The 27,062-nt window shown below is 35.9% G+C and overlaps 1 protein-coding gene across 6 annotated transcripts in view; it reads right to left on the bottom strand.

Moving 5' to 3' along the window:
• Positions 1-27,062, bottom strand: part of GRM8 (glutamate metabotropic receptor 8) — a 333,155-nt gene that overhangs the window by 31,023 nt on the left and 275,070 nt on the right. For all 6 annotated transcript variants that reach the window (XM_051795633.1, XM_051795632.1, XM_051795634.1 and 3 more), the window contains one exon: positions 14,962-15,897. In XM_051795633.1, the coding sequence (XP_051651593.1) occupies positions 14,962-15,897 (936 nt within the window). The remainder of the gene's footprint in view (positions 1-14,961; positions 15,898-27,062) is intronic.

The following is a 27,062-nucleotide window of genomic DNA, read 5'->3' on the forward strand; positions in this document are numbered from 1 at the left end:
CCATTGGACTTCATGGTACCAAAAAAATTATAATATCTTGCTGAATCTCCAGAACTGTGTTTGAATTTGGCTCTGAAGTTATCAGGCAGTTGGACTAAATGATTGCTGTAGTTCCCTTCCAACCAGAATATTCTATTCTACTTCCATTCCATTCCATTCTATTCCATTCTGGTTCTTGATGAATAGCTCTTCCGATGACCATGTCATAATGGCTGGTCAGAGCATGGAATTAGATATAACTGTAAGCAATGTTTGCTATAAAACTACCCTGTATGGTTTGGGTATGCAAGTGTGTCTTCAAAGACATGTATTAACTCATTCATAGACTCAAAAAAGTGGCTTAACATACCTTAAATCCACATGGAAAACTCTTAATTAAACTGAAATTTGAAAGTTGAGTTTCATGCCTGGATTTGTAGGAATATTGGGAACAGAGGTGAAGACCACTGACCTGGTACTCTCACACTGTGAAAAAAAATCAGGAACTAGGTACAAAGCAGCAATGTTTTCTGTACAGTGATCATGTGAAATTCTGTCCAAAAGGCAAACTTTCAGGACAGCAACTCCACCAAATGTCTTGCCCACCTTCATTAATATTATAAGCGATCCAAACACCATTTGCTGAGAATTAATTCAATATTACCACATCTGATTTTCTATCTACTGACAGCTAGTTTCTCCTCATTTGCATAACCAAATCAGAACACAGAAATAAAAAGGTAAGCCTTTACTAAAACTTTCTCCTTGTGAAGTCCTAGAAGACCTTTCATGACAATCTTTATCTAGTCACTCATTGGAAAAAAAGTCCAGAAAAGTTGCTCACTGAAAACAGAAACCTGCTGCTTTCATAAACTTTCCAGAACAGCTACTGGATGTTTTGTTTCTTCTCAAAATTCTTCAGTAATATTAGAACACAAGTGAATATATGTAACAAATACAAGGAAGAATGTCTATCATGCATATTGAGTCAAAAGATAAACATAGAATTAAGGGGCTGGACTTTGCATGAACTGTATATATCTAGTAGATACAAAATTAGGATTAGAAAGTCAAGTTCTTGTAGAATGTCTTGGGCATATTAAAATATTAGATTTCTAGACTTTTCAAGAAAACCAGGTTTTTCTTCAGCTTCTTTCCAACCTGCTCCCTAAACACAAACAACCTGTTTGTTAAAACATTTCCTCAATGTTTGTTCTGTATTTGTAAAATAACTACATCTCCTATTAGACAGTCGTTTATTCATCTGAAATAAGCAGACATGATATCTGAAATTGCAGACAAGTATACTTTTAATAGACTGTATCTGGGGGTGACTTGTCTAAGTGAAGAAACAGGACAACAAGACTCGTCTTTAAAAATTACATGTACTCTAGTTTCCTTAATGTTCTTTGACAAATCTAGGTACTTAAGCTTCTAGGAAACAACAGAGGACTTTCTTTCCTTTTTCTCTTTTTAACACAGACGTTACACATACACTTTAGATTGTGAGCAAAACGCAGTCATCATCTGAATAAGAAAACATATACACTTAAACCTCTTAAGGAAAGAGAACGGAATTCTTCAAAATAAGTGAAACAGGTCTTGGTTAATGGGAAAAAAAGAGAGAAAGATGAATTGTGAATATATTGAAAAAGTGATTTCAACAAGCGTAAAGGCATAGAATGTGGGGCCTCTGTGAAATATCCTTCACCCAAGTGGGTGGCTTTGTAGGAGGAAGAGAATATTGTTTACCAGAGCTGAAAAGCTAGAACAAAAAAGGGAAAAAATCACTGAGAAAATAAGCACTCTGGTGCTTAGAAACACATCACAGCTGGCTAACCTGACAGGTTAGATCTAAGTTACTTGCTTATACTCCATCATTTTAAACAGCATGGTAGCACTCACTGCAGTAAAAATAGGTCTCGGCATTGACTCTCAGGCATTACATGTGTTGGACAGGTGCCGATGGTTTCATTTTGCAACACGGGGGTCTAGTCTTCTGACAATATGTGTGCACAACAGCTTTAACATTAAGAGGAATGTGTCTGTTCATCCATGGACAAAGAGGCCCAAAGAGCTTGTGTTAGTATTCAGATGACAATTAATATCAGGCTTAATCCTTTAATTCGGTAGATAAAAAGTCTAGTATAATTTTACAAAAGCTTTTATTTTAGTCATGTAGAGGAGACAGAAATTACTAATTAGGCTTATAGTAAACAGTGCTCTGCAAGGTATTAGTACATTCTATAAGATGAAACTGGCAGCACTTAAAACTGTCTTCATTTCAATTAAGAAAAAAATAAAAAGACTATCAAGTAGATCTTCAACCTGCTGTCAATGTTTTGAAACACAAATAACTTTTTCCAGCAGAGAGGTGTAGAAGCCACATTAACTTATGTCATAGAGAAAAGGCATGTTCAACTGTAGTTTTGACATTTCCTTGTATATTCTGGCTACTTAGAGGGAAAATGGATATAGTCAAATCCTAAAATGCCTGGCTCTGATCCACCTTCTCAGAGCAAGTGCAGCTGGAGCAATGCCAACTGACAGTGCTTCCCTCTAGCTCACAGTCTAGCATGAAACTCACCCAACTACCATACAGAGCTACATGAGTACAAAGGGAAACACTAAAAAAAAAGGAAACAGTCAGTCAACGAGATCTGCTTGTTACATCCCTGCCTGGGAGACAGGAGAAAGCACACCGCATATTTCTCTTTCCTCCATCTATGCCTCCTTTGTGCTCACAAACTTCTACTGCAAAGCAATGTATCACACCGTTCAAGGGCATAATGTATTTGACACTTTTCCTGTTTTAGGTGTTTAGAAAACCAGAACCACCAGCAATGTATTTTTATGCCATTCTCCTGATATGCAGGAGAAATCAAATACACGTGGGCTGTTTATTAAAACTACACAAAAGTATAGAATAGCCAGCTCAAGTTAAAGCCAGGTCAAATATGACCTATATCTTAGATAAACAAAATACAATGTCAAATTCCCCAGTTAGATCCATATGTAACACAGATGCCCAAAATTCTAACTTACACAGGTCCCTTTAGAAAAGCTTCCAGCAGCTTGAAACATAGATGGGATGTGTATAGAGGAAGGATTAAAGGAAGAGTTAAGAGTAGCTGGGGCATTAATGCTTCTTAATATTGGCAAAACTCCCATTTATTTGATTGTGGCTTTTTCCAAACCCTTCAGAGATAGAGCACTAAATAAAGGAACCAGAACTTGGATAAATTTGAGGATGCTGCATGAGGGAGGGGTGGAGGGAGAGAGGGAGGAGGAAGTGAAACAGGGAGTGTGTGGAGGGTCTAAGTCCTAGGTCACACAGAAGAGAGCTAGGATTTTGAATGTAAGATGATATGTGTGTAACATATTTAGATATAAGAAAGATGGCACTAGCTGCAATGACTGCTCTATCTTGGACAAGCTCACAGGGAAATAAGACAGGATTGGGTGAGTAAGTTAACAGGGAAACGAGAGGATTTAAACAGTAAAAAAAATGAAGGTGGAAAAGGACAAAGGTTATAGCTTTGGTGGTGGTTGGAAGCAAAGAAATTACAAGCCTCATTACAAGGTAAATAGTGTGGAGGGAATAGCAGAGAAATTTCCAACTTGGAAATATGGAAACCTTGATGGAGATTTGTGATCTTTGTGGTAAATAAAATTTTATGCAGGGGATATAAGGTGATGTGTTCTGGAGGAAGCTGCTTCAGTTTGTATCATAATTTGCACTGTATATGTAGGACTTCTTCTAAGCACACTTTCAGTAGATCCATTCTTAAGGAAAACAAATGGTGCAAACAATTCCCTTACAGAGACTGTTTGAAAAGCAGTTTTGGGCTTTGGGACCAATTTCAGTATCATGCCGCATTGGTTTGCTTGTGTCTTTTTGATGACTAGATTAGGAGATATATGATCTGCCTGCTGTGAGTTCTTCTGCTATACCTCACTCAATTATGACTGCTGACTTACTAGAAAAGAAACTGCAAAATGTCATGTATTCCTTAGCATCAGATCTAAAAATATTTTCCACAATTTCCCACTGAACACTGTCTCTTAAATAGTTCCCTACTTCTCAACTAATCTTCTTCTGACCTTGCTGATTTGTAACTGGGAAATGTTCTGCAGCACCTGTTGAATGGCATTCACAATACCTGTGAATACCTGTTGTTAATCTATTCCATTTGAGTTCAGTGGGTTAAAAAAATGAAAATCTAGTCCTTTTCCTTTCTTCCCTTCATTGTTCAGCTATTCTTATTGTACAATGGCAGAAAAGAGGATGTTTTCTGTAAAAAACAGGTTTATACAGGTGCTGTATCATCAGTTCTAGCAACAAGCCTCATAACATCACTTTAACCCCATTCATATGTTTCACAATATCAAGTGAACATGACCTTAATAATCACCATGAAAACAATAATTTGACTGTTCTACTAGGGCCATGTTTCTGGTAAATTGACTGATTATGAAATCACTCTCAAGTCTGGAAAGCACCATTTTAGGAAGAGAAAAATTAAAATTCTATGTACATGCTGACAATGCATGCCCAAAGTTAAGAAGATATTTCATAATTATTGTGTTTTTATCTAGATAGTATAAAAAAACAATGTTCTGCTACAGTTAAATTCTGATCCTCTTGGATTAGCTCATATGGATCTCTCTATTGTTATTTTATCCCCTGTCAAGAAGCTGCACTGTAGACTGAAAGATACACTTTAAAAAAATTAGTTGTGTATAACCAATTTAAGTCTGGTTGTGTTTTTTTAGAATTTGCTTATATATGTATTGAAATTATCACTTTTGTTGGGCATTTTATACTAATTATTCTGGTTTCATGCAAGAAAGAGCTTACAGTTATGTAGAAGGAAATACTTGTAAACACACACATGCATATTCAGTGCTAACAATTTAATTAAATATTTGTTCCCGTAATAGATTTGGTTTTGCTTTTTAAGAGTAAGCATAAAGCTTACGAGTCTGTGTGAAATCAGACTTCAATCATTTTCTGATTCCTAGTATTTCCATCTTTATGAGATATGAAATTAACAGTCACTGTCCCTCACAGTCAGAAAATTTTAGAATTTTATTATATTTAGCAACTCTGTTATAAATTTTACTGGGCTTATAAATATTTAGATTTTTTTCTGGATCGTGTATTTTGATTGGATGTCCAATTTATTGACATCTTCTCAGCTACACAAATTATAACAATTCTTTAACAAAATGGTCAGAAGGGGCTGAAACACACATAAACCAACTGTGCTTTCCATAACTAACTTTAGTTGAGTCACCATAGTTGTACTTCAAAATATTATTTTTCTAATGGAAATGCAGGGTCATGTGTCTTTGATTAGGTGCTGATCATGTGTCAAGTTCAAGATGTGATATGTGATGAGCTTGTATATGCATTGCTATTTAGGTTAAGCTTATGCCTGACAATTTACCAGTCCACAGCACTTTAGCCTATCTGTAAGATCCAAATGTTGATAGTGTTATGCAAAATTGGAATTACTGTAGTAGGAGATAAGAAAGACAAGAAGCTGAATATCTACTCAAAGCCCAGCTAAAAGCATTTTCAGCCTGTTCAGTTTTTTGACTTTCATACATCTGTTTACTTGTTTTCAGTAAGGCACAAGCATTGTTAAAGCTACAACAAAAACTATTTACATATTACTTCCACCTTGGCAAGAGCAAGAGCAAACAAGTAAAAGAAATCTCACAACACTATGCCAGAAATAGTTCCTACACAATTTCTAGATGGTGTTTTATTTAAAGTTTTTCTATTTGTCTTAACAAGGGTAAAAGTGTAAAAGATAGTTCCAATTAACTTCCTATTACTGATAGCTTTTTTCCCAGGTTTATCATATCATTCTTAGCTGAAAAAAATCCCTCAACCTGTCTACTTACAATTTTTCAGTAAATGATAAATTTTCTTAAAGTTGTTTTCTTTACAGTTTGTGTTATCACTAGTTTTGCTTTATGCAAATAAATCAGCCCTTACAGTGCCCCAGGAACCTAAGATCTTTTAAGTGCTGGAAGGATTTATCTTTAACTACACTTGTTGAAGACAACCAGATTTTTGGCACTGCAGAAATCAGAGTCAAAAGATCAATATTTTTTTGAGGTGAATCTGATTTCTAGAAATACAGTAGATAAGGCATATTTTTTTTTCCAAATTATCTCAGTGAAACATTTGTGGTCTGTCACGAACTTTCTGTGATTATTGATCATTCTTTTATAAAAAAAGATGAAGAGTTATTTAGCTATCTGTGCTTGACAAAACTGTTTCTGCTTCTCAGTTAGAATGAATTACTTATCACAGAAGCCAGCAAGTAGCAAAAAGACCTATTTAAAATTCTGTAGCACACAAGACCATCTTCAACTACATGTTACCAACTCTCTGACATTCTCTACGATGGGATGAGGAGCTGATCACAGACAAATTTAATTTTTCTGGCAGCTCTTTCCTGTCTTTGGGAAAAAAGCCATCATTCATGATGGGGCCAGAAGCAAACATGTCAGACAAGCAAAATGCTAGTGTTTTCCACTATGTGGCAGATGCACATCTCTTCAATGTACACAACTTGATATGCCAGCTCAATGCTCATACTGGAACAGACATTCAACTATGCAGAAAAGAAAAGGGTTTTACAACCTTCAGGTGCACACACGAGCATCTTACTTCACTAAAAAAAAAGGCTATGTTTTACTAAATACTCCACCTCTTTTTTAGAGAAGCTGGCATTTTCTCTCTTATTTCTCCAAACAAACTTATAATTAAAATCAGTGCTCAGTGTACATACTCAAAATTATAGTAGCTTAATTAGTATAAAAGTAAACAGGGAAATGAAATTGCAATCTAAAGACAATAAGCATATCTTAAAACAATAAAGCCGAGTCTTTAAAATTATGTATGCAGTAGCTTTGCACAAAGTCCTGCTTTAGCAAGAACACTTGCTGAAACCCAGGTATGCACTATGCTGAACAACAGAAAATCTAAACGGGTTAGAATTTCTTCAAAAAGTAGTATTTTCTATGAAATTCAGTACTTGGCCTGAAATTTGGTCAGAAATGTTTTCATAAGTGGGGTGGTTTTTTTTAAAGGCATAGCTAGTTTTACAGTTAACAGTACAGTTAACATTTTTCAATTTAAGAAAGTGGAAACAGTTTAAAACTTGTGAAATTATGCTCTTTAAATATCAGAACAGCTCTGTCTCCAAAGTTCAATTTAAACTCAAAAAGATAGAAAAGGTTGAAGCTGAAAAAATCCCTTTCTAAATACCTACAATATTTTAAATAACCTAATCCATTATTTTTGTCTCATTTATTAGCTAAGAAACTTCTTTTAGTAATTTTCACTTGTGATTCTAATCACATACTTTTCCTAAGAAATAACTTTTGGAATGGGTTCCCACAAAGCAACTTTTGAAAGAAAAGAGGATCTCTGTATTTACATGGTTTCTAATTAGAGGTAGCTTTTGCAGTTAATGCTGCCACATAGGATAAGTATGACTACTCCTTTTTCCTCTTACATCAGCTCATGAAGGGCTGGGGAGGGAAGAAGAGATTCGTGGGGCTGCTGCAACCATTTGTTCAGCCAGCTGGGTAGACTCAGCAAGGGCCATGACCTGACCTGCACTGAATATCTTCACCAGCTGGAGGGAAACATGCTGCCTCATGGATAAGCGAAGAACAAGGAAATTCCCTCTTGGACAGAAAGGGAACAGAGGAAGGTTGGGCAATAAATTGCAATTCAGTCATACTCTTTTTCACATCTTTTTTAACACTCTGCTCCTAAAGCAGAAAAACAAAATCCTAATTTCTGCTAAGGATTAGGTGAAAAAGCTGAGGAAATTACCAACAGAGAAACAATTTATCTTATAAAATATTTAATTTGGAAAAACATGAAATGAGAAAACATTGCAAAAATCTTCTTTCATAACATACAATTTCCAGTGAAAGGGAGGGATATTTCTATCAGACAATCTAGTGAATTTTAACTAATTTTCTGTTCCAAAACATAAAGTCATAAAATCATTTGATTTGTAAAAGACCTCTAAGATCATTGAGTCCAGTCATTGACCTAACACTGCCAAGTTCTCCACTAAACCATGTCCCTAAATGACATATCTATATATCTTTTAAATACCTCCAGGGATGGTGACTCAACCTCTTCCCTGGGCACCCTGTTCCAATACTTGACCACCCTTCCGGTGAAGAAACTTTTCCTACTATCCAATCTAAACCTCTCCGGGAGCAACTTGAGGCCATTTCCTCTTGTCCTATTGCTTGTTACCTGGGAGAAGAACCAACATCTACCTCACTACTATCTCCTTTCAGAAAGTAGAAAGCAATAAGATCTACCCTGAGCCTCCTTTTCTCCAGGCTAAGCAAGCCCAGTTTACTGAGACTTGTAGTTTAGGCATGAAAAAATTCAAGTGCTGATAATTTTGTTATAATCTTGTAGGTCCTCCCCTATTCTAAAGATTCTGAAAAAAAAAAATTAAGAGTACAGAAATTGAGTTTTGAACAATGATAAACTGATGAATGTGGAAAGTATCGCTTCAGCAGTCTTCTAACTTTCTTTCCTGTAATAAGGAAAAATAGAAACTGTTCCAAATATTCCTCATATTAATCCTCATGAAATGCAGAGTGTTGGCAGCAAAGTTTCTAGTTTAATCAAGCCAAACATTATTCATAAAATGAAAGAAATACTAAAATGATAAGTTGCCTTTCTAGACTTTTTCCTATGATGTGTATTGCATGGACTAACTGCCGAGCTAGATCTCTGAGTATGATCAGGATTAGAAGAGAATGCTTTCAGGTGAAGAACAGTGCAGTCTGCTTCATCAGCTCAGACTGAGGAATTGTTTAGATGCTTTCTTTTCTTACAGTCACAGGAATACAGGGATTCATAGCATAAACACACACAAAGAAGACAATTTGCATAAATTTTGTAGAAATGTGGGGAAAGTAAGGAGTCGCTACTTGAATTACCATTAGTAGTTGTTTTCTTTAGGCTAATGAACATATCTTACTACATAACTTACTGGAACTATCTCTCCCTCCCACTGTGACCTGGATTTCTTTCTTTTGACAACTACAGCAGTAATTTACAGGTCAGATATTAATATTGGAATAATTTAAGTATTGTTTCTAACTTCTTTTAATGTTACTGAAAACCAGATGGATCTACGTATAAGATCCACTGAGCAATAAATCCAACATGATAACAGCTGGAATAGTAAAATCATAAGGATAATAATTTATGGGAAGGTTTCTACCATATGTTACAATTTGTTTTGCCTATACTGCAGTTATGAAAAGAGAGGTCAGACTTGTCAAAATAACTGGAAATACATTAAAATTTATCTGTCTTGTTAGATTTGCAACTGCTTCTGGTTGGAGGAGAAGGAAGATATTATGCAGTGAGTTTTATGGTCTTTCCTTAGCAGAAAGTGCAACCTCTCTTTTTTCTCAATATGGGAAACAAGTATTCATCTTCTCATTCAAAACAGAGTATCTCCAGTTTAATATAATAACTGATGGCTTTATTATCTGTAAATAAACATGATTTATCCACCTGTCAAAAATGTTGAAAGGAAGGAAATTTACAAAGTTCAGTTTATCAGATAGGGATGTACTTTAGACAGCCATCTATTCTCAGATGGTTTTTGTGCAGTCTGCCATTTTAACTTTATTTTACCCAGACGTTCATCAAACATCTATTTTAATCACTCAGCTAAATTCAGTATTTTTTTTCTGTAGCATTCCAGTCATCATGACATTTTGGACATCTCTATCTCAGATGATCCCAGTACTCCCAGTGTTTTCCGGGTACACATGCACGACAGAGATGAAGACTATATTCGCAGAATGCTTTCTCACAGAATTTCTCTCCCTTGCCTCTAAAGCACGTTACTGACATTTACGTAAGTATTAGAAAATTGGTTTCTGTCTTAGGAGTCCATTTTTCTTTCAGTTTAATGACACATTTGAATAATTTAACTATTTGTAGTGGGTTCCTTTCATAAAGCTTTCATAAAGTTGCTGCCAAAACAGGCATGAACATAAATGGACAAAGTCATGAATTAGACAAAAATAAAAATCACACAGGACTTAAAACCAATGTCCTTACTTTCTCTGCAGAACATCTGTAAAGATGACAATCTAAAAATGACATGTTTAATAACACAGAGGGTTTATATTCTGCTGCTTGAGATTTAAGACAAATCATTAAACATGGAGATCCATAAAAGCCACCAAGTTTGAGTTACACAAGGTTATTTTGGATTGGCATTTTAACCTTTTGTTAATTATCCATATATATATATTATTTTTAATTTATTAAATATGATACAGTAGTTTTCTCAATTTTATATTAGTTTTAATCTTTCATGTAAACTGTAATAATATGAATTAATAGGAGCAGCATCTCTTATAAAGGACTGTTAAAAATGCTACAAATGTCAAGACTATAAATCAACATATTCCCACTGCATATTGTCAAGTTACTTTAACTTTTACTATGTTTTGTCTTATGGATATGACACAACATGCAAATTCAGGCATTTAACTCAGCTGTATTCACAAGCTAAAGACCCAAGGATCCTCATAAGCACAGTGCAAAGACAGGAGTTACCCATTCTGTGCTTCACAGCAAGAACATATCATCAAGATTCCTAGTCTGTATGCAAATAAGTCGTTATGCTTATTTAAATGACCTTCACCATACATATTTGAAATTTAATGGACACTAGCACTCAATTTATGGATTTGTGCTGAGTCTACAGGTTTATACTCCTCTAGATTCTATCCAGAATCTCTTAGCAAATTTATACTTTTGGAAATTGATCTCAAGGACACTAAATGTAAAGTTAACTTTTCCAGGATGATCTCTGAATCTTGGCTCTAGATACCTGTTTTCAGCATTAATGGTCATATTTTTTTTTTTATCAGTGGAAATATAGTGAACAGTGAAATAAAAAATAAAAAAAGCTTCTCAGTAGGCTTGCTATTTCATATGTGTTCATTGAATAGTTAATTAAGTACAACCTCACTTTCAAAAAATGCTTACTAACTTCTGCTATTGTTGTAAGCACTGCTGATGTTTAGGAAAACTGGAGTTCCTCAAAACATTTTGAAAATTTTAACTACTTGTTATTCAAACAGAAGCATGTCTAAGGTTTGTAACTGGAAGTACAAGTAGTTGGTAATTAATGTCATATTAAATTTTATTACTGTCAACATTTCACAAAAGGAAACATTGCTTTAAAACAGTACTTTAAGATCCCCAGCTTTTATTGTTCTGTTCTCTCTGAGTAAATTCAAGCCATAAAAAAAAAATAATTTCAGGATTCTTAAATAACTGCAATGTGAGTAAGCACTCTGATGGATTGAAAGAAATTCACTGGCTCAAAACAACTCTACCTGTGTGTGGGGGGGGGGGTAGATTGAGTTCTGCCAAGGTGGAATGGTGCTGTTCCTCCCTCCTGGCTTCTTGAGGATCACTGGTGCAGCCAGGAGTTCTGCCCCACATCACACCCTCTGGAGCCCCTAATCCCATCCTAGAGTGGCTGGCACACCAGGAACCCCACCTGGGGAGGGTGGCCACAGGGGGCCAGAGCAAATAAAACCAACACCATGAAGACTCCACATTGTCACGGCCCTACTGCCTCATGTAACACTCCAGCCCCGGAACTGCTTACTCATGGGCTCACCCAGGAATCTTACTTAAAAATACATACAGAGGGTTCTGTAATACCTCGAGATAGTGTCAAGAGAATAAGCCTCAGACTTGTTCCCAAGAGGTATTTTTATTGATATTTAAGGGAGAAAATAAGGGAACTTGGCAGAAGTTCCAAAGGGTGCCACACAGGCTAGACAAAATGTTACACCACATTACTGACCCAGCACACACTAGTCCTCAACACATAAGTCAAAATCCAATTCCTCCACAACACTTAAGTCAAAATCCAACCTCTCCAGCTCCAAGCCACCCAAAGCATCAAGAAAGGAGCAAAGAAAGAGAAGCAGAGGGAGCAAGAAGAGAGAAGGAGAAAGAGGGAGAGACAGATTATATAGCTACCATTGGAAGCTTCTTGTGGAAGATCAGTTTTCACACTTCGAGATGGCAGGGCCACGACACGTGGCAAACATATGCCTTTGGTTCTGTCTGCTCTGGTCCCTATGGCCAACTCCTCTAAGCAGGGCCTCTGACCCACGAGCCACTGTGGGGTTCCAGACCAGGGTGAGGGGCAGTGTCCTCACTGTCCCTGCCAATCTGAGCGGGGTTAGGGGGCTCCAGGTCGTGTGATGTGTTGAAGTTTTCCTGGGTTATTTGTGACTGACAGATACTCCAGGGCTTCCCCATGTGGGTTCCAGGGGCTGCCATGAGGGCTATGATGTCACCCCACCTCCGTGAGGTTCTACTCATCCCTTCCTCCTCCACACATACACACACACACACACACACACACTCTGCCCACAAGGTGGTTCTGACCCAGTCGTTACTGATCTGGTATCTACCATCTGAACACGTGGAAGTTTGAATTGGAGAGGACTCAAGGTAATCACCATAATTCTCTCTTTTTCTCTTTCTCTCTTCCTGTACTACTTCTTCTCCTGATCTCCTTTCTTGATATTTGTGTAACTTAGAACTGGATGGGTTGAATTTTGCTAAATTGAGTGGGGTTAGCATGTGCTAAGTCAATGTTTTGTGAAATGCTTTATTTTAGTTGAATGCTGCCCTTTGGCCAAGTTACGTTATTTTCTAAAGTTTACCAGTAAAAACATGTTATTTGACCTCCCAAGAAACATCTGTAGCATCTTCTCCCATGCGTTCTCTCAAGGTATAAAAAGAACTGAAGGCCCTTTTAATAAATCTATTGGGTAGATTTTTCGAGCCTTGTATATTTTTTACGTAAAACCCCTTCAATGAGCTCATAGCATGAGCCTGGGATCTTAAAGCACCAACAAAAGTGTGTTTAAGTTTTTCCTTTGTTTCATCTTTCAAAAAGATGATAATATCAAAATTCAAATAAAATGTAATAGAATATACTAGCTTGTTTTTAAGATACTTCTTATAGTGTTAAGCATTCATTGAGAAACTTGGAGTTTAATCAGGCAGTATGCATTAAGATACTACATTTTGTCCTATTCAGAGAAGCAATTTAATTATATGGAATATGTAAACTATTATGATGATGTCTGTAAGACTATGTGGAAGCATGTTTTTATTTGCAGCAAAAAGTAGAAGCACTGTCAAAAGAATTATTTTAGTTACATAGCTACTCTATTAGCATTTTTTTCCCTCCTGAAAGTCATTATCTGAAGAAAAACAAATCATGTGCAAAAAAAAAAAAGGGTAACTCGCAAGTGAAACTTAGTATTAGAAGCTGTGCGATTTAGCATCATTTATGTGTTCAGCCTTGGGTTTCATAAAAGAAATTCCAAAGAGGTGTTCATTAATCTTGTCTTTAGAAGTAAAATCCAAATCATCTTTTACTACAAGCCAAGGCGAACCAATGGTGTAAATCAAAACCACTGCAAAGCCACTGCATGGTTGCCAGCCAAGAAATATTTTTCATTTCAAGACTCAATTCTTCTGGCTCAGGTACTTGCCACAGAACTGACTGAACCAAGCTGGTAAAAGCACCACACATTTATATAACAAAGTGTTTTTCTGACTTAAGCCTACACATACAAAATAGTCAGAAGTTAAAAACAATTTACCTAACCATGTTTTCCTATGTCAAATGGGAATTTTTTACTTACTCTATCTGTGATAAACCATTACCTTGGTACTTACTTCCTCTAACTTAATCCAAAGAGCCATGAAAATAAGCCTCATCCAATTCAGTAGGCCTGCTTACTCCAATTTTTAGTGATGAAAATATTTTTTTTCTGTCACACTCTATCCCCCATACAATTCCTCTGGTTGGATTAGCAAGTGTTTTATCAAAGTATACAGAGCTGTTCTTTAATTCTGCAGGGTGCCCTCTAAACCAGAGACATGTCAAATGTTTGCACAATTTAAGTGAACACATGTTGACTTTTCCAATTAAATTAAAATACATGTTTGAAAACGTCATAAAAATCACCTTCTAGAAGGAAAAACAAGAGTTTATGTAAAAGATTGACGAGTTTAATTTCTTATTTTTAAGATTTTCCCTATTTCAAATATTTGCAGTTTTGATGATTGATGCTAGTGTTATTGCCCTTTCTTACCTAACTTGTCATTTTTGCCACTATCAGGTGGATAAAAACTCACAGTCAACATTTACCTCTGCCTTCCCATTAGAACTGAGAGAAGGACAGTTAAATGTCTGATGTGTTTTGTGCTGCTAACCATCCAAGTATGAATAATTTCATTTCCTATTAAATTATCATGAAAATGTTTTCTTTTTGTACTGGGAAAATAATTAGTGAATTATGCTTCATATGACTTTACATATACTTCATTCACTATTCATTCCTCCTATTCTTTTTTCATTTTTTTTTTTAAGTTCTGTGTGTCAACCAGAAAGAAAAGTAATTCTTTTCATTCTGTCCCAGCATTTTTCTTCATTATTTTTGACAAATATAAGTTGATCTTCTTAGGCTTTTGAAATGCAACCATTTCTACCAGACCTGTAGATAATAACAAAGATTGATAGTGCTTTATGTAATAGGCCAGAGCTTCACTGAAGGGCAATAACAAATGTTCGAAGAAACAGTCATTTAAGAATGTATTGAGGAAATGTCAACATTATTATGCCAGCCACACTACAATCACATCCAGCTTCTTGTGTTAATATATAGGAAACATATCTTTTGAAATATACATTTTATTATCTTTGAATTCTGACAGTTTGTTTGCAATTATCATTCAAAATTACTAATTTGTAAGAGTGGAAATGTTGAAATGCTGTAGTTATTGAGAAATGAAAATAGAAAAAGAGTAATGTTTTGATATGTAAATATATAACTTACCTTCTCTGCTGACTGGGCCGTACCAAAAAAGATTGGAATAAAAGCTAACCAAATTATGCAGGTTGTGTACATAGTAAATCCGATGGGTTTTGCTTCATTGAAGGTCTCTGGAACCCCTCTTGTTTTAATAGCATAAACAGTGCATGTAACCATCAGGAGAATACTATATCCAAGGGAACAAATGAGAGAAAGATCTGAAATGTCACATTTGAGGACTCCTCTGGCATTTTCTGGGTCAAGTGTCCTCTGCTCTCCGTAGTCTACGATGGTATGAGGCGGATCGATACCAAACCAGATGAAGACTCCAATAAGCTGCACGGATATGAGGCTGAAAGTAATCACCAGCTGGGAAGCTGGACTAATAAATTTGGGAGCTGTGACAGATTTTTTGCCTTGTTCAAATATTCTGTGAATCCTGTTTGTTTTGGTAAGCAAGGCAGCATAGCTGAAACACATGCCAAGTCCTAAAAAGATCCTTCGAAATGAGCAGACCACTGTATCTGGAGCTGCAATCATTAAAAAAGTAATGGAGTAACAGAGAAAAATCCCAGTCAGGAGCACATAGCTGAGCTCCCGGCCAGAGGCCCTGACGATCGGTGTGTCATTGTACCGGACAAATGTCACAATCACAAAGGTGGTAGCAATTATACCAAGAATAGCTATGAAGACGGGCACAATGGCCCAAGGAGAATGCCACTCCAGTTTGATTATAGGGATAAGCTGGCAATCCGTACGGTTGGCATTTGGTCTCTTATTAATGGGGCATAGTTCACAGTTGAATTCATCCACCTGGTAATGGTACCCCTCACAGCGTTCGCAGTGCCAGCAGCAGGGCACTCCCTTCACAGTTTTCTTTCTTTCCCCAGCTTTACAGGGCAGGCTGCAGACAGATGCTGGATGAGTACGTTCTCTGTTAGCCCACTGCATGTCTTCTACCTGTGGGTATAAAAAATTAATGAGACTTCTATTTTCCTTCATTTATAACATCCTAATCCTGGCCACAGGTTTGTCATAAATCACTTCATGCTGACAGCACAAATACAGTTTACCATAATAAGAAACCTGTTTCTTTCCCTTGCATTGACTTTATAAAAGTGTTAAATGATTGTGTCCAATAAATCATTCATGCCACAAACTTGATGAGTGTCATTAGTTTCTATTTACCTCTTTACTGGTGACCAAATTGACATCTGTAAAGATATTTATTGACTCCAGGCTAGTTTAAAAGCAAAAAGCCCTGTACACAGTGCTTTAAAAGTTAATCACATGCAAATATAAATATCAGTAGTTCTCAAACATTTAATTACAAAATAAGGCTATGTGAGCTTCAGAGAAATTTCTGGTACAGTAAAGAAATGGATTAAAATCTCCTTGCATCAGCTGACAAAGAGTGCCAGAAAAAAAGATGTGTGATGCCACCTCTTCCACAAATGTGGATACCTTTACTTTTCCACCTTTCAAGTCTTGAAATGCTCGAGTGTTTTGTGTATATTTCTAGAAGACTAAAATGAGTATATACTGCTTTCTGAATAATAATGGGAAAAAAGATATCATGACTACTACTTTAGTTCTCCTGATATAAAAAGTCCGGGCTTCCTTTTGTAGCACAGAACAATGTACTCTTGTTTTATAAATCCCAGTTTTCTCCACAGCAGCACATGAACAAAATATACTTTTTTTCATCCACTTATCTGTTCTTCCTGCATGCTCTACAAACAAAATCTGAATATGAAACTCATGGATTCAAAGCATTTTCTACTTTAAATTCTCACTTTGTTTTATTCTAGCTGTCCTTAGCCTACCCTTAGTAAAAATATGTTATGCAGAGGTCAAACTGAGTGAACTAGAGCAATGCATGGAGTAAAGAGCCGGTTTTAGGCACCAGAATCACTTCGTGCTGCTCCCAGGTCTCACCTTTCATTGCTTTGTTAGATGGTGAGCTCTCAAGGACAAAGGGCTTTCCTTGTTCTTGCCTATTAAGTACTTAGCACTTTTGTTTCATTTGGAGTTTTATTTATAAGTGGAACACCAGTAACAAAACTTCAGTCAGGAATGTTTTTAGTTTCTTCTGGAGGAGGACAGAATGAGGACAGCTTATCAAAAGGGATAATTTTAGCCTTTAAAGTTTATTTTTCCAGAAATGTTTAACAGATTTGAGAGGAAATCACAATGTAGCATTGCTAGCAATTCTTGCCTTCCTCAGAGAGCCAGAGGACCAGTTACAGCACTGCGCAGGGTGAATGAAGCTGCAAAAAGCAGACAGGCTCTTTTTCTCTTCTGTGCCTCACTATTATTCTCCACTCAAAGGGGCAAAAAAGGGACCACACAGTAACAAGGAGACAAGAAATGTTCCTACAACCAGTTCTGTGAACCCTCAAAGTTATCAAGGACTTCAGTGAGAGTGGACTGGTCCTGAAGCCACAGAAGTTAACAAGATTTTATATCAAGGACTGTGATGACTACACAAAATACATTGTCTGGTGACTATGGAAAAGGAAGTCATTTAAGCAATTAGTTTCCTAAAACCCACAAGAATAACCCAGTACTGCATGAAACAGTTCTGATAGAGTTCCAGCAGAGTATTTGACATGCTAAGAAAATGTCCACCTCTGTTACAATCTCCAGGTTTTAATCACTGAAATTCTCAAAGCCCGCATAACCCCTGCTGTTTCATCTACTAGATATGAGAGAAAACATGTTGTGATGAAATCAGTGTGATAGGAAAGACAGATCCTCCTTCGCACTGTTGCTAGGAGAATAAATACAAAGCTTGTGATTTAGTCACATACTAAGATAAGGGGGGCAACAGTAGGCATGTTCATTAATCCAGATCTCTGGATAAGTTTGGGATAACTCAGAAAAGAACAGTACTATGTATTTGCCAGATTATAGTACACAATACAGAATCACCAGGAGAGCAGACAACACCTTATCCAGCATAAACTTAGAATGGCATGTACAGGCAATATCTCATCCGGCAGAAAGCCTGGCAGGATAAAGCTAAAGTGTCCAATTTTTAAACACATTTGAAGTAGTAAAGTGAATTTGTACCAGATCAGCATTTAATACATGAGGCTACAGTGCTTCTTATCTGGCATTAAGCATCCTAAAGTCACATGTACTGTATTGTGAATCCATGGCTTATATAAGTTCAAAGAATTTCTTTTTGTCTCTGAGTTCCTACCTTAATTAATAAAAAAAAAAAAAAAAGAGAGGGAGAGAGAAAAAGAAAATCCTTTTATTTTACATCTCTTTATGATTTTGCATACTTCTGTCTTGACAGTATTTTAATTGACTAAAAATATACTTAAAAGCTCTTCCTGGTTGGCAAAACTTTGGAGTGCCTCAGGATATCCATCCCATTGGCAACAACTGATAATAAATTCCTATTTCTGAAGCTCACTAGTAAAGGTTCATATTAGGTTTTTAATTCTGGTACATGTGACACATAAACTACAAAACATATAATTTCCAGCATGGAAATATAAAGTTATGAATGTTGGAAAATTCACTGGATAAAGAAATTTTTTTTCCTAATAAATTAATTATTAATATAAGCGCTATTAGCTGGTTACTGATAGAACAATTTAAACAAGAATGGACTCTTAAAGCATAAAAAATTCTAAATGTAGAGAATAACCAGAAGGAATGGCTAGGGCAGATGGATTGTACAAGGTATAAAAGCTATGTCATACAATCTGTATTGTCTGGACTACTTTTCTAAGCAAAACAACATATTTAGGGTGACCTATATTTCTCAAGAAGCTCTTAAGAAAAATGTTATGAGTTCTTGCTCATGAGTTTTTTATTTCATTTTATTTTTCAGAAGAAAGAGAAGATATATTCCCAGGAAACATTGGTCAGCGTTTGGAAATTGGAAATCCCTTTAAGATACCCGCATATCTGAGAAAATTCTGGTATTGTAGGATTTTAACTCTGGAAGTAGGTGGAAAGATCAGATTCACACATTAACACAACTATCTGACAATTCAGTTTACAGCTACATTAGTAAGTAACGTGGCACAGTAAGAACCAACCAGCAGAGCAAAGGTGTTAACTGAGGGCTTGGCGTTAACATTGTTCTGTATTTGAAATTAGAGCCTACAGAAGAAGGTTGTTTTGACCTAATTTTGATGTAGTTCGGTGAATTGAACACTGGTAACAATTAACAAAGAATAAATGTCCCTCTGGAAAGCATATCCTGTTTTCATTTCAACCAACAGCAATCCAGTTCACAAGGCCCAAGACCCACACTACTATGAGCAAGTATGCTAAGTGGGAATTATTAGTAGATTCATTTCAAAAGCAGACTCTTGTTTGAAACTAAAATGCTAATGTGTGTACACCCTCAGACTGCTATTTCAACAATACTGTAGTAGAGGCAGAGTATAGGGCAGAGGAAACTATACCTCAGTGTGGTGTGCTTTTGTTACTCCCGAACAGGTCTGTCAGGGGTTTCTGTATATGCAGCAGTTAATAACTGAAAAGTCATACTACTTTTGGTCATCTGGTGCACTCCCAGCTCTCCACAGACTGCAGCAGTCTTTGATTGTAATGTATTTGCAATCTATCATTTTGCATAATATAAAAGTAACAAGTAAATCCAGTACAGGACACAATTACAATGGTCTTAAAGTTCTACCATTTTCTTCGGATACTGAATGTACATATCAAGGGTCCCAACTTCTAGAACCCATGCAGAAGATGCACTCATGTCATTCTTTTTCTCTCTTTATGTGCTAGTACTATTGATCCCAATTCTTCTCTGAGATTAACTTTAGACAATAAATGACAGTAGAAACTGTTAAGAAACAAGAAAGAGAAGGAGGATCGTTTGGGGACATAGAACCAGAGACACTATAATTTCCAGAACTACTGAAAACTTGTAATATCCAAACTTTAAAGGGAGTTGCTGGATGCTCAGCCTCTTCAGAAAATCACAATTTTATATATAGACATAAACACTTAGTGGTGGAAATTTCAAAAGTGCGAAGGGGAACTTAATAGAGGTAATTAATTTAAATGAGAGTTAAGTGCCTTATCTGTTCAGGTGTTTTGGAAAATCCCACTATGTTTCCATCCCCAGTTTTCATAATCTAAATACTTTGGAAAACCTGACCCAAAGTTCAAAAACTAACTTCAGGGGAACTTAACTTTAGGCCCACATTTGTAAAGATTCTCGTGGGAGAAAGAAACTGACAGAGAGTGAAACAGGACCCAGGCCTAAAAGAGTTAACTGGGATATCTTGGCCTGCTAAGAAACCCCAGTACCTGTTTTGCTGGAAGAACATTTTAGGACCACTGGTTAATATCATGTTCTGTTCTGCTCACTGGACCAAAGGCTTTATGATAGAAAAAATAGGAGTAGTACACACACAGTAATAAATTAGGTAAACTAGACGTTTGAGAAAGATCTAGAAGGCCCAGAGCCAGGATTTTGCAAGCTTGAAGAATTCAGGTCACCTAATTGAAGAGGTCAAATTGAGGAAGACATCCATGGCGACCGCCAGAGGGATGAAGGCTTGAGGAGAAGACCCCCACAATAGAAGACTCTGCATGTCTGGAAAGACTCCACCCAGAGACTAGCCTACTTACTAATATGTATGTTAAGTGATGTAACCATGTATCTAAAGTGTATGAAATAGCTTGCTTTTGCACTTTCAAGTTGAGCAAGTTTGTCCAGAGCAAGCTGGCTTGCTCCCAACGTTGAATAAACAAATACCTTGCTGCTTAAAGATAAAAAAAAGTCTCTGAGCAGTCTTTGGGACTGTGTTTTTCGGAATCAAGAGGCCAAAGCCAGACAGAAGAAAGACAGAAAAGAAGGGTTTTTTTGCCACTGAAAAAGAATTAAGAAGTTCTGCATTTCTTCAGCTTTTAATGATTGGGTCTGCAGGACTCTTTATACTTCTCAGGCCTGAGCAAGTCTCAGATTGTTAAATAGCCTTGGGTAAACATGGTTTCTAGAAGACTTATTTTGTCACCCTAATTTTTGTGTGTCATCTAACTGTTGTTCACTACAGTATGATACACAACAAGAGAAAGTTCATTACTAAATGTATCTGAACTCATCTAAGTCAGCTGGACTGGGATAGCCTAGCTCTGTATCTATTATTCATAATAGTTTAAGCATTATTATTAATTTTGAGTAGCTTCTCTGAATTTAGAAAGTGTCTGATAGACTGATGTGCTATCATGAAGTACCTTACATTTCCCTAAGATCTGTTTCCATTTTCTACTATTCCAACGCTTATCCGACTGAAAACATCAGAAATAGTATGACAACATGTCTCTAGGACATGTATTAATTTTCTGTGAAATGCATCATCAGACAAAAAGAGAGTGGCTTCATTGCTATTTCAACAGAAATAAAAATCATCTCTACATGAGATATTTGCCTGATGGAGCTGCAATTTTCTTTAACGTGCAGGACTAAGATTCACAGTTCACTAAAGCCTTCCAATACAGACAAAATGTCATTTCATATCAAAACGAAGTAAACACCTCTGTCCTTCATGAACATTACAAACACAATTCCCTCTAATATCTAATAATAACACTAAAAATTAATGATGTGAGAAGTGACCTAAAACAATATGAGATTTACATGGCACGGTATGAGTAGCACATTCACATTTCTGGCACCTATGTTCTTCCAACAATCAAGCAATTCATTTGTTAAGCAATGCCCTCAGCAACTGGAGGAGAGTGACCAAAAGTGCTATTAATAGGTAAAATATAAGTTTTGAATTATCTGTCCAATTAATGTGTACAAAACCACTCTGTTTTCCATTCTTCATTACCATTGAAAAACTTACTTAATTCAGCAACTGATGAACAATACAAAGACAACTGGACAGTCTTCAGAGAGTTTATTTCAGAGGACATTGGATGGGTAATATTTAAATGTTTCTGATTATGCTACATTATAACTTGAAGGAATTTTCATTTTTCAAATCTTATCTGAGAGCCAGACATTTATTAAAAATAATGAAAAATATGTGTTTAAGGATATTATTGTAACAGATGGAATTATATGAGTTCTGGACAGAGGAATGCAAGTGGTATTTGCAAGAGTTGTGAGGGCAGACAATCATCCTATTTTGTAGTCAGTCAAGACTTTTGAAACATCAAGACTCTTACATATAAATTTGTATGAATTTTAATATATATTCAGATTCTTAGTTATAAAAATGACAAAGAGCTGAAATTTCACCTCTGGCTATCACTAGGAGTTTTTCTTATTTCTATCTCAAGTTCTTGGAAGTATTTACCTTCTGACAAAAATGTTCATCAAAGGAGCATGGCAAGTGAGTTAATTAAGGTAATTTCATCTAATATTTAGCTTGTTTAATTGTCTAGTGTGTTTATTCTCACAGTAAAAGTTGAAGTTTTTAATGTACCTTGTCCAGTCAAGTCATCTGAACCATCAGAAAAAATTAAATTGAAACTGGTTCAACTAAAATGAATTCATTATGCATCTAAACATAATGATTATTGCATTTAGTCTGCCAGACAGATGATGTCATTTTCTGGAATTTCAGGCATAGAGATCCCAAGACTTTTGCAAAGAACATGGGATTATAATTTTAGTTTCAGCATGTACTGGGTAAAAATTACTACAGTCTAATATCAGTTTGAAAAGGAGTCTGAGAAGCTTGATCAGGTGCAATGACTATTAAAGGATCTGTCTGAAATACTACAAGACAAATAATTCTCATTTTCTTTAGGATCAGAAGTACAGGTTGTTGATAGAACCCAAATGGAAGCTGGATTTCTCCTAACTGTGAATGCACCTGCCCAAAGTTCCTCCTAGGTAAACCACTTATTATCTCTATCTCACAGCTTCCTTAAAGGAAAAACGTTAAGTTTAATGTTATTTTCGTTTGAATATCTATTTACATTTATGTATGCATAATTATTTATATGCAAGTATGATATAAAATGTCCTAGACTACAGGAAGGAAGGAAGGTGATATTATTAGTGGTGCAGTTTTGGTCTCTAAGCTTAGACTTAGCCTATGTAGCTCTGATACAGTCTGACTCTCTCAGTGAACTTAGGCAAGTTATTTGACCTGCTTGCATCTCAGCTTTTCGATTGATTGGAAAGAAGCTGTCATGCAGACAGGAGGAGTGGAGATGCTTAAGTTTAAATGTGACTATAAAGTTCAAGTAGAAATATAGCTGATGTCCATCGCTCAGGTCTAGAAGGTTTTTTGCCCAACAGGGACTTATATTTTAGAAAACTTCTAAAATAACTTTTACTTTTAAAGTTAAACAGTATTTTTTCAAATAATTAATACCAGAAACATAATAATTCTGTGCTTCCTCAGCATGTCAAAATCTTTCCTGTCATCTGCAGTTTCCAGAACTGCGATATCACCAATCTCTGGAATTATTTTTAATATTCTGGACATATTAACAAGTCATTTTCAACTAGGGCAAAATAATTAAAGGGAAGGATGCTGTGAGGTAATACATAAAAATAAAAATCAACAGTTTAAAAAAATAAAAAGTTTCTTATTCTCATAAACAGAAAATGTTAAATACTAGCCTTACTTTATTAATGTAGGTATGTTATTTAGTGGGCTGATACCGATGCTGTAATTTTACTTCAAAGAAACCAACCCCACTAATTAAGTCATATAATTCATGACTTCTGAATAGTTACATAGAGGAACACACTGTGGCAATCTAAACTAGAGAGTGTTTATCAGCACTATACAGACTTTAAACCCCAGTCTTTATATGGTTTGGGATAAATTTTAGTTTTTATTTTTTTTTACTTTTCTCTGGTGGTTTGGGTTGTACTGATGGGCTACAGAAGTGTTAACCGTAGCAGACTCTTGATACAAGAATAGGAGGAGCTGCAATGTATTTACTTCTTCAATATGCCAAACAGCAAACATTAATGCAAATGGAATACCTGGGAAACATCATTTTATTCTCATATGGCTTAGGGAGTAGGCTAGCACAAAGTGCACAGTTACTGTTACTACACTGTGTAACTAATTCCACTGCATGGAATTTTACAGTAATCTACTAGACACTTCTATTCAAACTATACAGCATTTTTTTGCTTTATGGAAAGCATGAATTACAATTAATTTTCAAGCACCTGTTTCTGGAGATAGCCTCTCTATTTACAAATGAGACAAAAAAACCCCACAGTTAAATCAAAGAATCCAAATGAAGAAAAGTACGCCACCACAGAAATATCCTATTCAATATGACATCAGCAGAATTCAGATTTTTTGAAAGAGTTTTCAATGGTTTACTTTCTATATTTTAAAAACACATCATTACTACCAATGGAGCAGACTGCAAATGAGGTTTCTAAAGTTAATCTTTATGCAGACCACTTTCACATAGACAACCTCTATGATGTATCCTTACCTAGAGGACTTCACTGATATTACATGTCCCTGACATGCACTTGGAGAGAATTTAATGAGCACTTATAAATAAAACTCGTTATGTACACACAGGGATTGAAGTCATTATATGCTACCAAAAGCAGACTGTACTATAACTTTGCCTATATAATTAAATATGTTCAAAACTACTCAAATTAAAAACAAACAAAACACAAAAAAACTTGTCAGATTTAGATTTTTTAAAGAAATTGGTTTTTTAAGACAAAATCTTCCACCATCACCCCTTTTTGTAAGCCGATTAGTTTTGACAGTCTCTAGTACTAAGGCCATTTGAACCATAATGCTTGGAAGTACTTTTTATTTCCTGCAGCTGATGATGCAGAAATAGCCTGCAAGCATACCTTAAAAAATTTAGTGCTTTGAGAAAAGAGAAGCAGCCTGGTTCTCGCAAAGAGTTCTTTACATCACTTTCTTTGTGCCTGGAGAATCTCCTCAGTTCTGCCCAAGGCCCATTACTAGTTTAATAGCTTAGTTGCATTTCTTGATGATGCTCCCTCTCAAATCCACTGCTTTTAGCTACAGTTACCTAAGTTAGAGTTGGCTTTTCCCAAGCCCAATGCTCAATAGCTACTGTACTTCCCTCCAGTCTGTCAGATGCTTTTCAATCCCAATGGCGCTCAAATTCTCCCCTACTGCACAGCTCAGAGTAAACAGAAGGAACACGTGTGGTCAAGTACAGTTGCCATTTGACTTTAAAGAAATTTAAAACAGGGGGGTTTTTTACTTTTAAGACTATGTCATTTAGTAAATCCCATTGTTTAATGAAAAAAAAATCCACCATGGCATGCTTTTAATTATTGTATTGGTTAAATGGTAAGTTTGTCAAGAAAAGAAGCTGTTGCCCCCAAACTCCTTCATAATGACCTGTAAAAAATGTACTGGTCTAGACCTTCAGCAGATTTAGGTCAGTCCAGTAACTTCAGTGTTGCTATGCTAACAAGTTCATGACCCATACTTATATTTATTATTTCTTAAGGAGATGACTTGTCATTCTTTTTGTTGTCTTTAATATTCAATTACTTTAAAACTAGAAATTAGTCAATCATAAAAATCCCCAGTTCAGTATGAAAAAAAGATGTTGATGGGTTTTAGTTTTAATCCTACCTCATTATTTTTCAATGGTTTAATCTTTTTCCTATATCTTGATCTGAGCAAAAGGCACTGTGTATATGAAACTCTGAAATGGATGCTTCTAAATTCCAAACTGCACAGCCTTTCCTGCAAAGTAGTACCAACACACAGATAATATATTCTTTTTATTCCCACACTGCTCACAGACCAAGACCTCAGTTGCACTAAGGACTATACAAATCTGCAAGAAAAAATTATGGTCTCAATCCTAAACAATTCACAGTCAAACCATAAGGTAAAGGAGAGCAGTGTATTGGCAGAATACAGAACAGAACATGCTAAAACCAATAAGGCAACACTGATCAGCATGATAGTCTGCAGCCATAGCACACCTCCAAACTGTGGTTTTTTGAGGAAATATTACCAAAAAATATTTTTAATAAGGGAACTGAAAGAAAAGAGTGGGGTAATTTTGCATCTATTTCTTGAGCTTTCCGTTCAAGCATTAGCAACAGCAAGCCTCTCAAAGAATAACATAAAACAGAGCTGGAATATCCTGTGCTTCTCAGTTTCTAAACAGTGTTTCTGCAAAGTGAAGCACTTTAAATTTTGAGAAAAGTTGCCCTCACCTCAGCAACCTTCACTGAGTGTGACAGAGGTACAGACAAGCTCAGATGAAATGTAGGGATTGAGTTTACTTCTATGTCTCAAGAAAAGAGTAACTGTATCTGAACCGTTCCTGACACATTTGTCTAATCTGTTTCTCAGACAAAAAAACTGCTAATACGTGTAGTACATTCTACCCCGAAGCACTTCAAAATCCTAAACACCAAGACATACATTTTGACACTACTTTGAGACAATTTCCCACTATAATAGCAGGTATCAGATCTTTTCATGGTAATAATTTTGAATTTTCAATGTTAGATAAACAAAATAAAGTCACACTGGTCATTTAAACATAGTTCCAGCCAGGTAACAAAACCATATAAAAAACTAGTTCAGAACAGACAGAAAACAGACTGTGTTTTATACGGAGATTTACAGCAGCAGGGGAAGAGCTCTCACTGCCAAGTATGTGCTGCTGCTTAGAATGAAGAGTTAATAATTAAACTGAAAATTTTGTGGAGAGACTTAGTGATCTGGAAGGTACAAAAACAAGCATGAGGAAGAAGTTTAAGTTAGAGAAAGTACCACACAGCACATTTAGTCAGGGGAGGTTAAAAAACAGAAACAGAAACAAAAATCCTTCTTACTAAGGAAAGAGATGAATATGTTGAAAATGAAAGGAAGTCAGGGGTTTTCATATGGACTGAACACATTTAGGTTTATTCTACAATTTATAAAGAGCTGAGATAGAAAGCTTTTGACACTTTATGGGGAAGTATGGAGAATTTGCAAATAGGAAGCCTAGTGCTTACACTCAGAAAAGAGGGGGAAAGAAGAATCCAGGGAATTATCGATCATTCAGTTTAACTTGAATTCCCAGAAAAATACAGAAAGAAATAAGCAAACACATTTCAAAAACTTTGAGAAAACAAACAAGACAAATAACAGTCAAAAGGGATCTGTCAACAATGAGCTGTCACTTTTCCT

The sequence above is a fragment of the Manacus candei genome, unplaced genomic scaffold (assembly GCF_025592945.1).
Source record: "Manacus candei isolate 608988 ecotype Guabito, Panama unplaced genomic scaffold, ASM2559294v1 h1tg000043l, whole genome shotgun sequence".
Lineage (NCBI taxonomy): Eukaryota > Metazoa > Chordata > Aves > Passeriformes > Pipridae > Manacus > Manacus candei.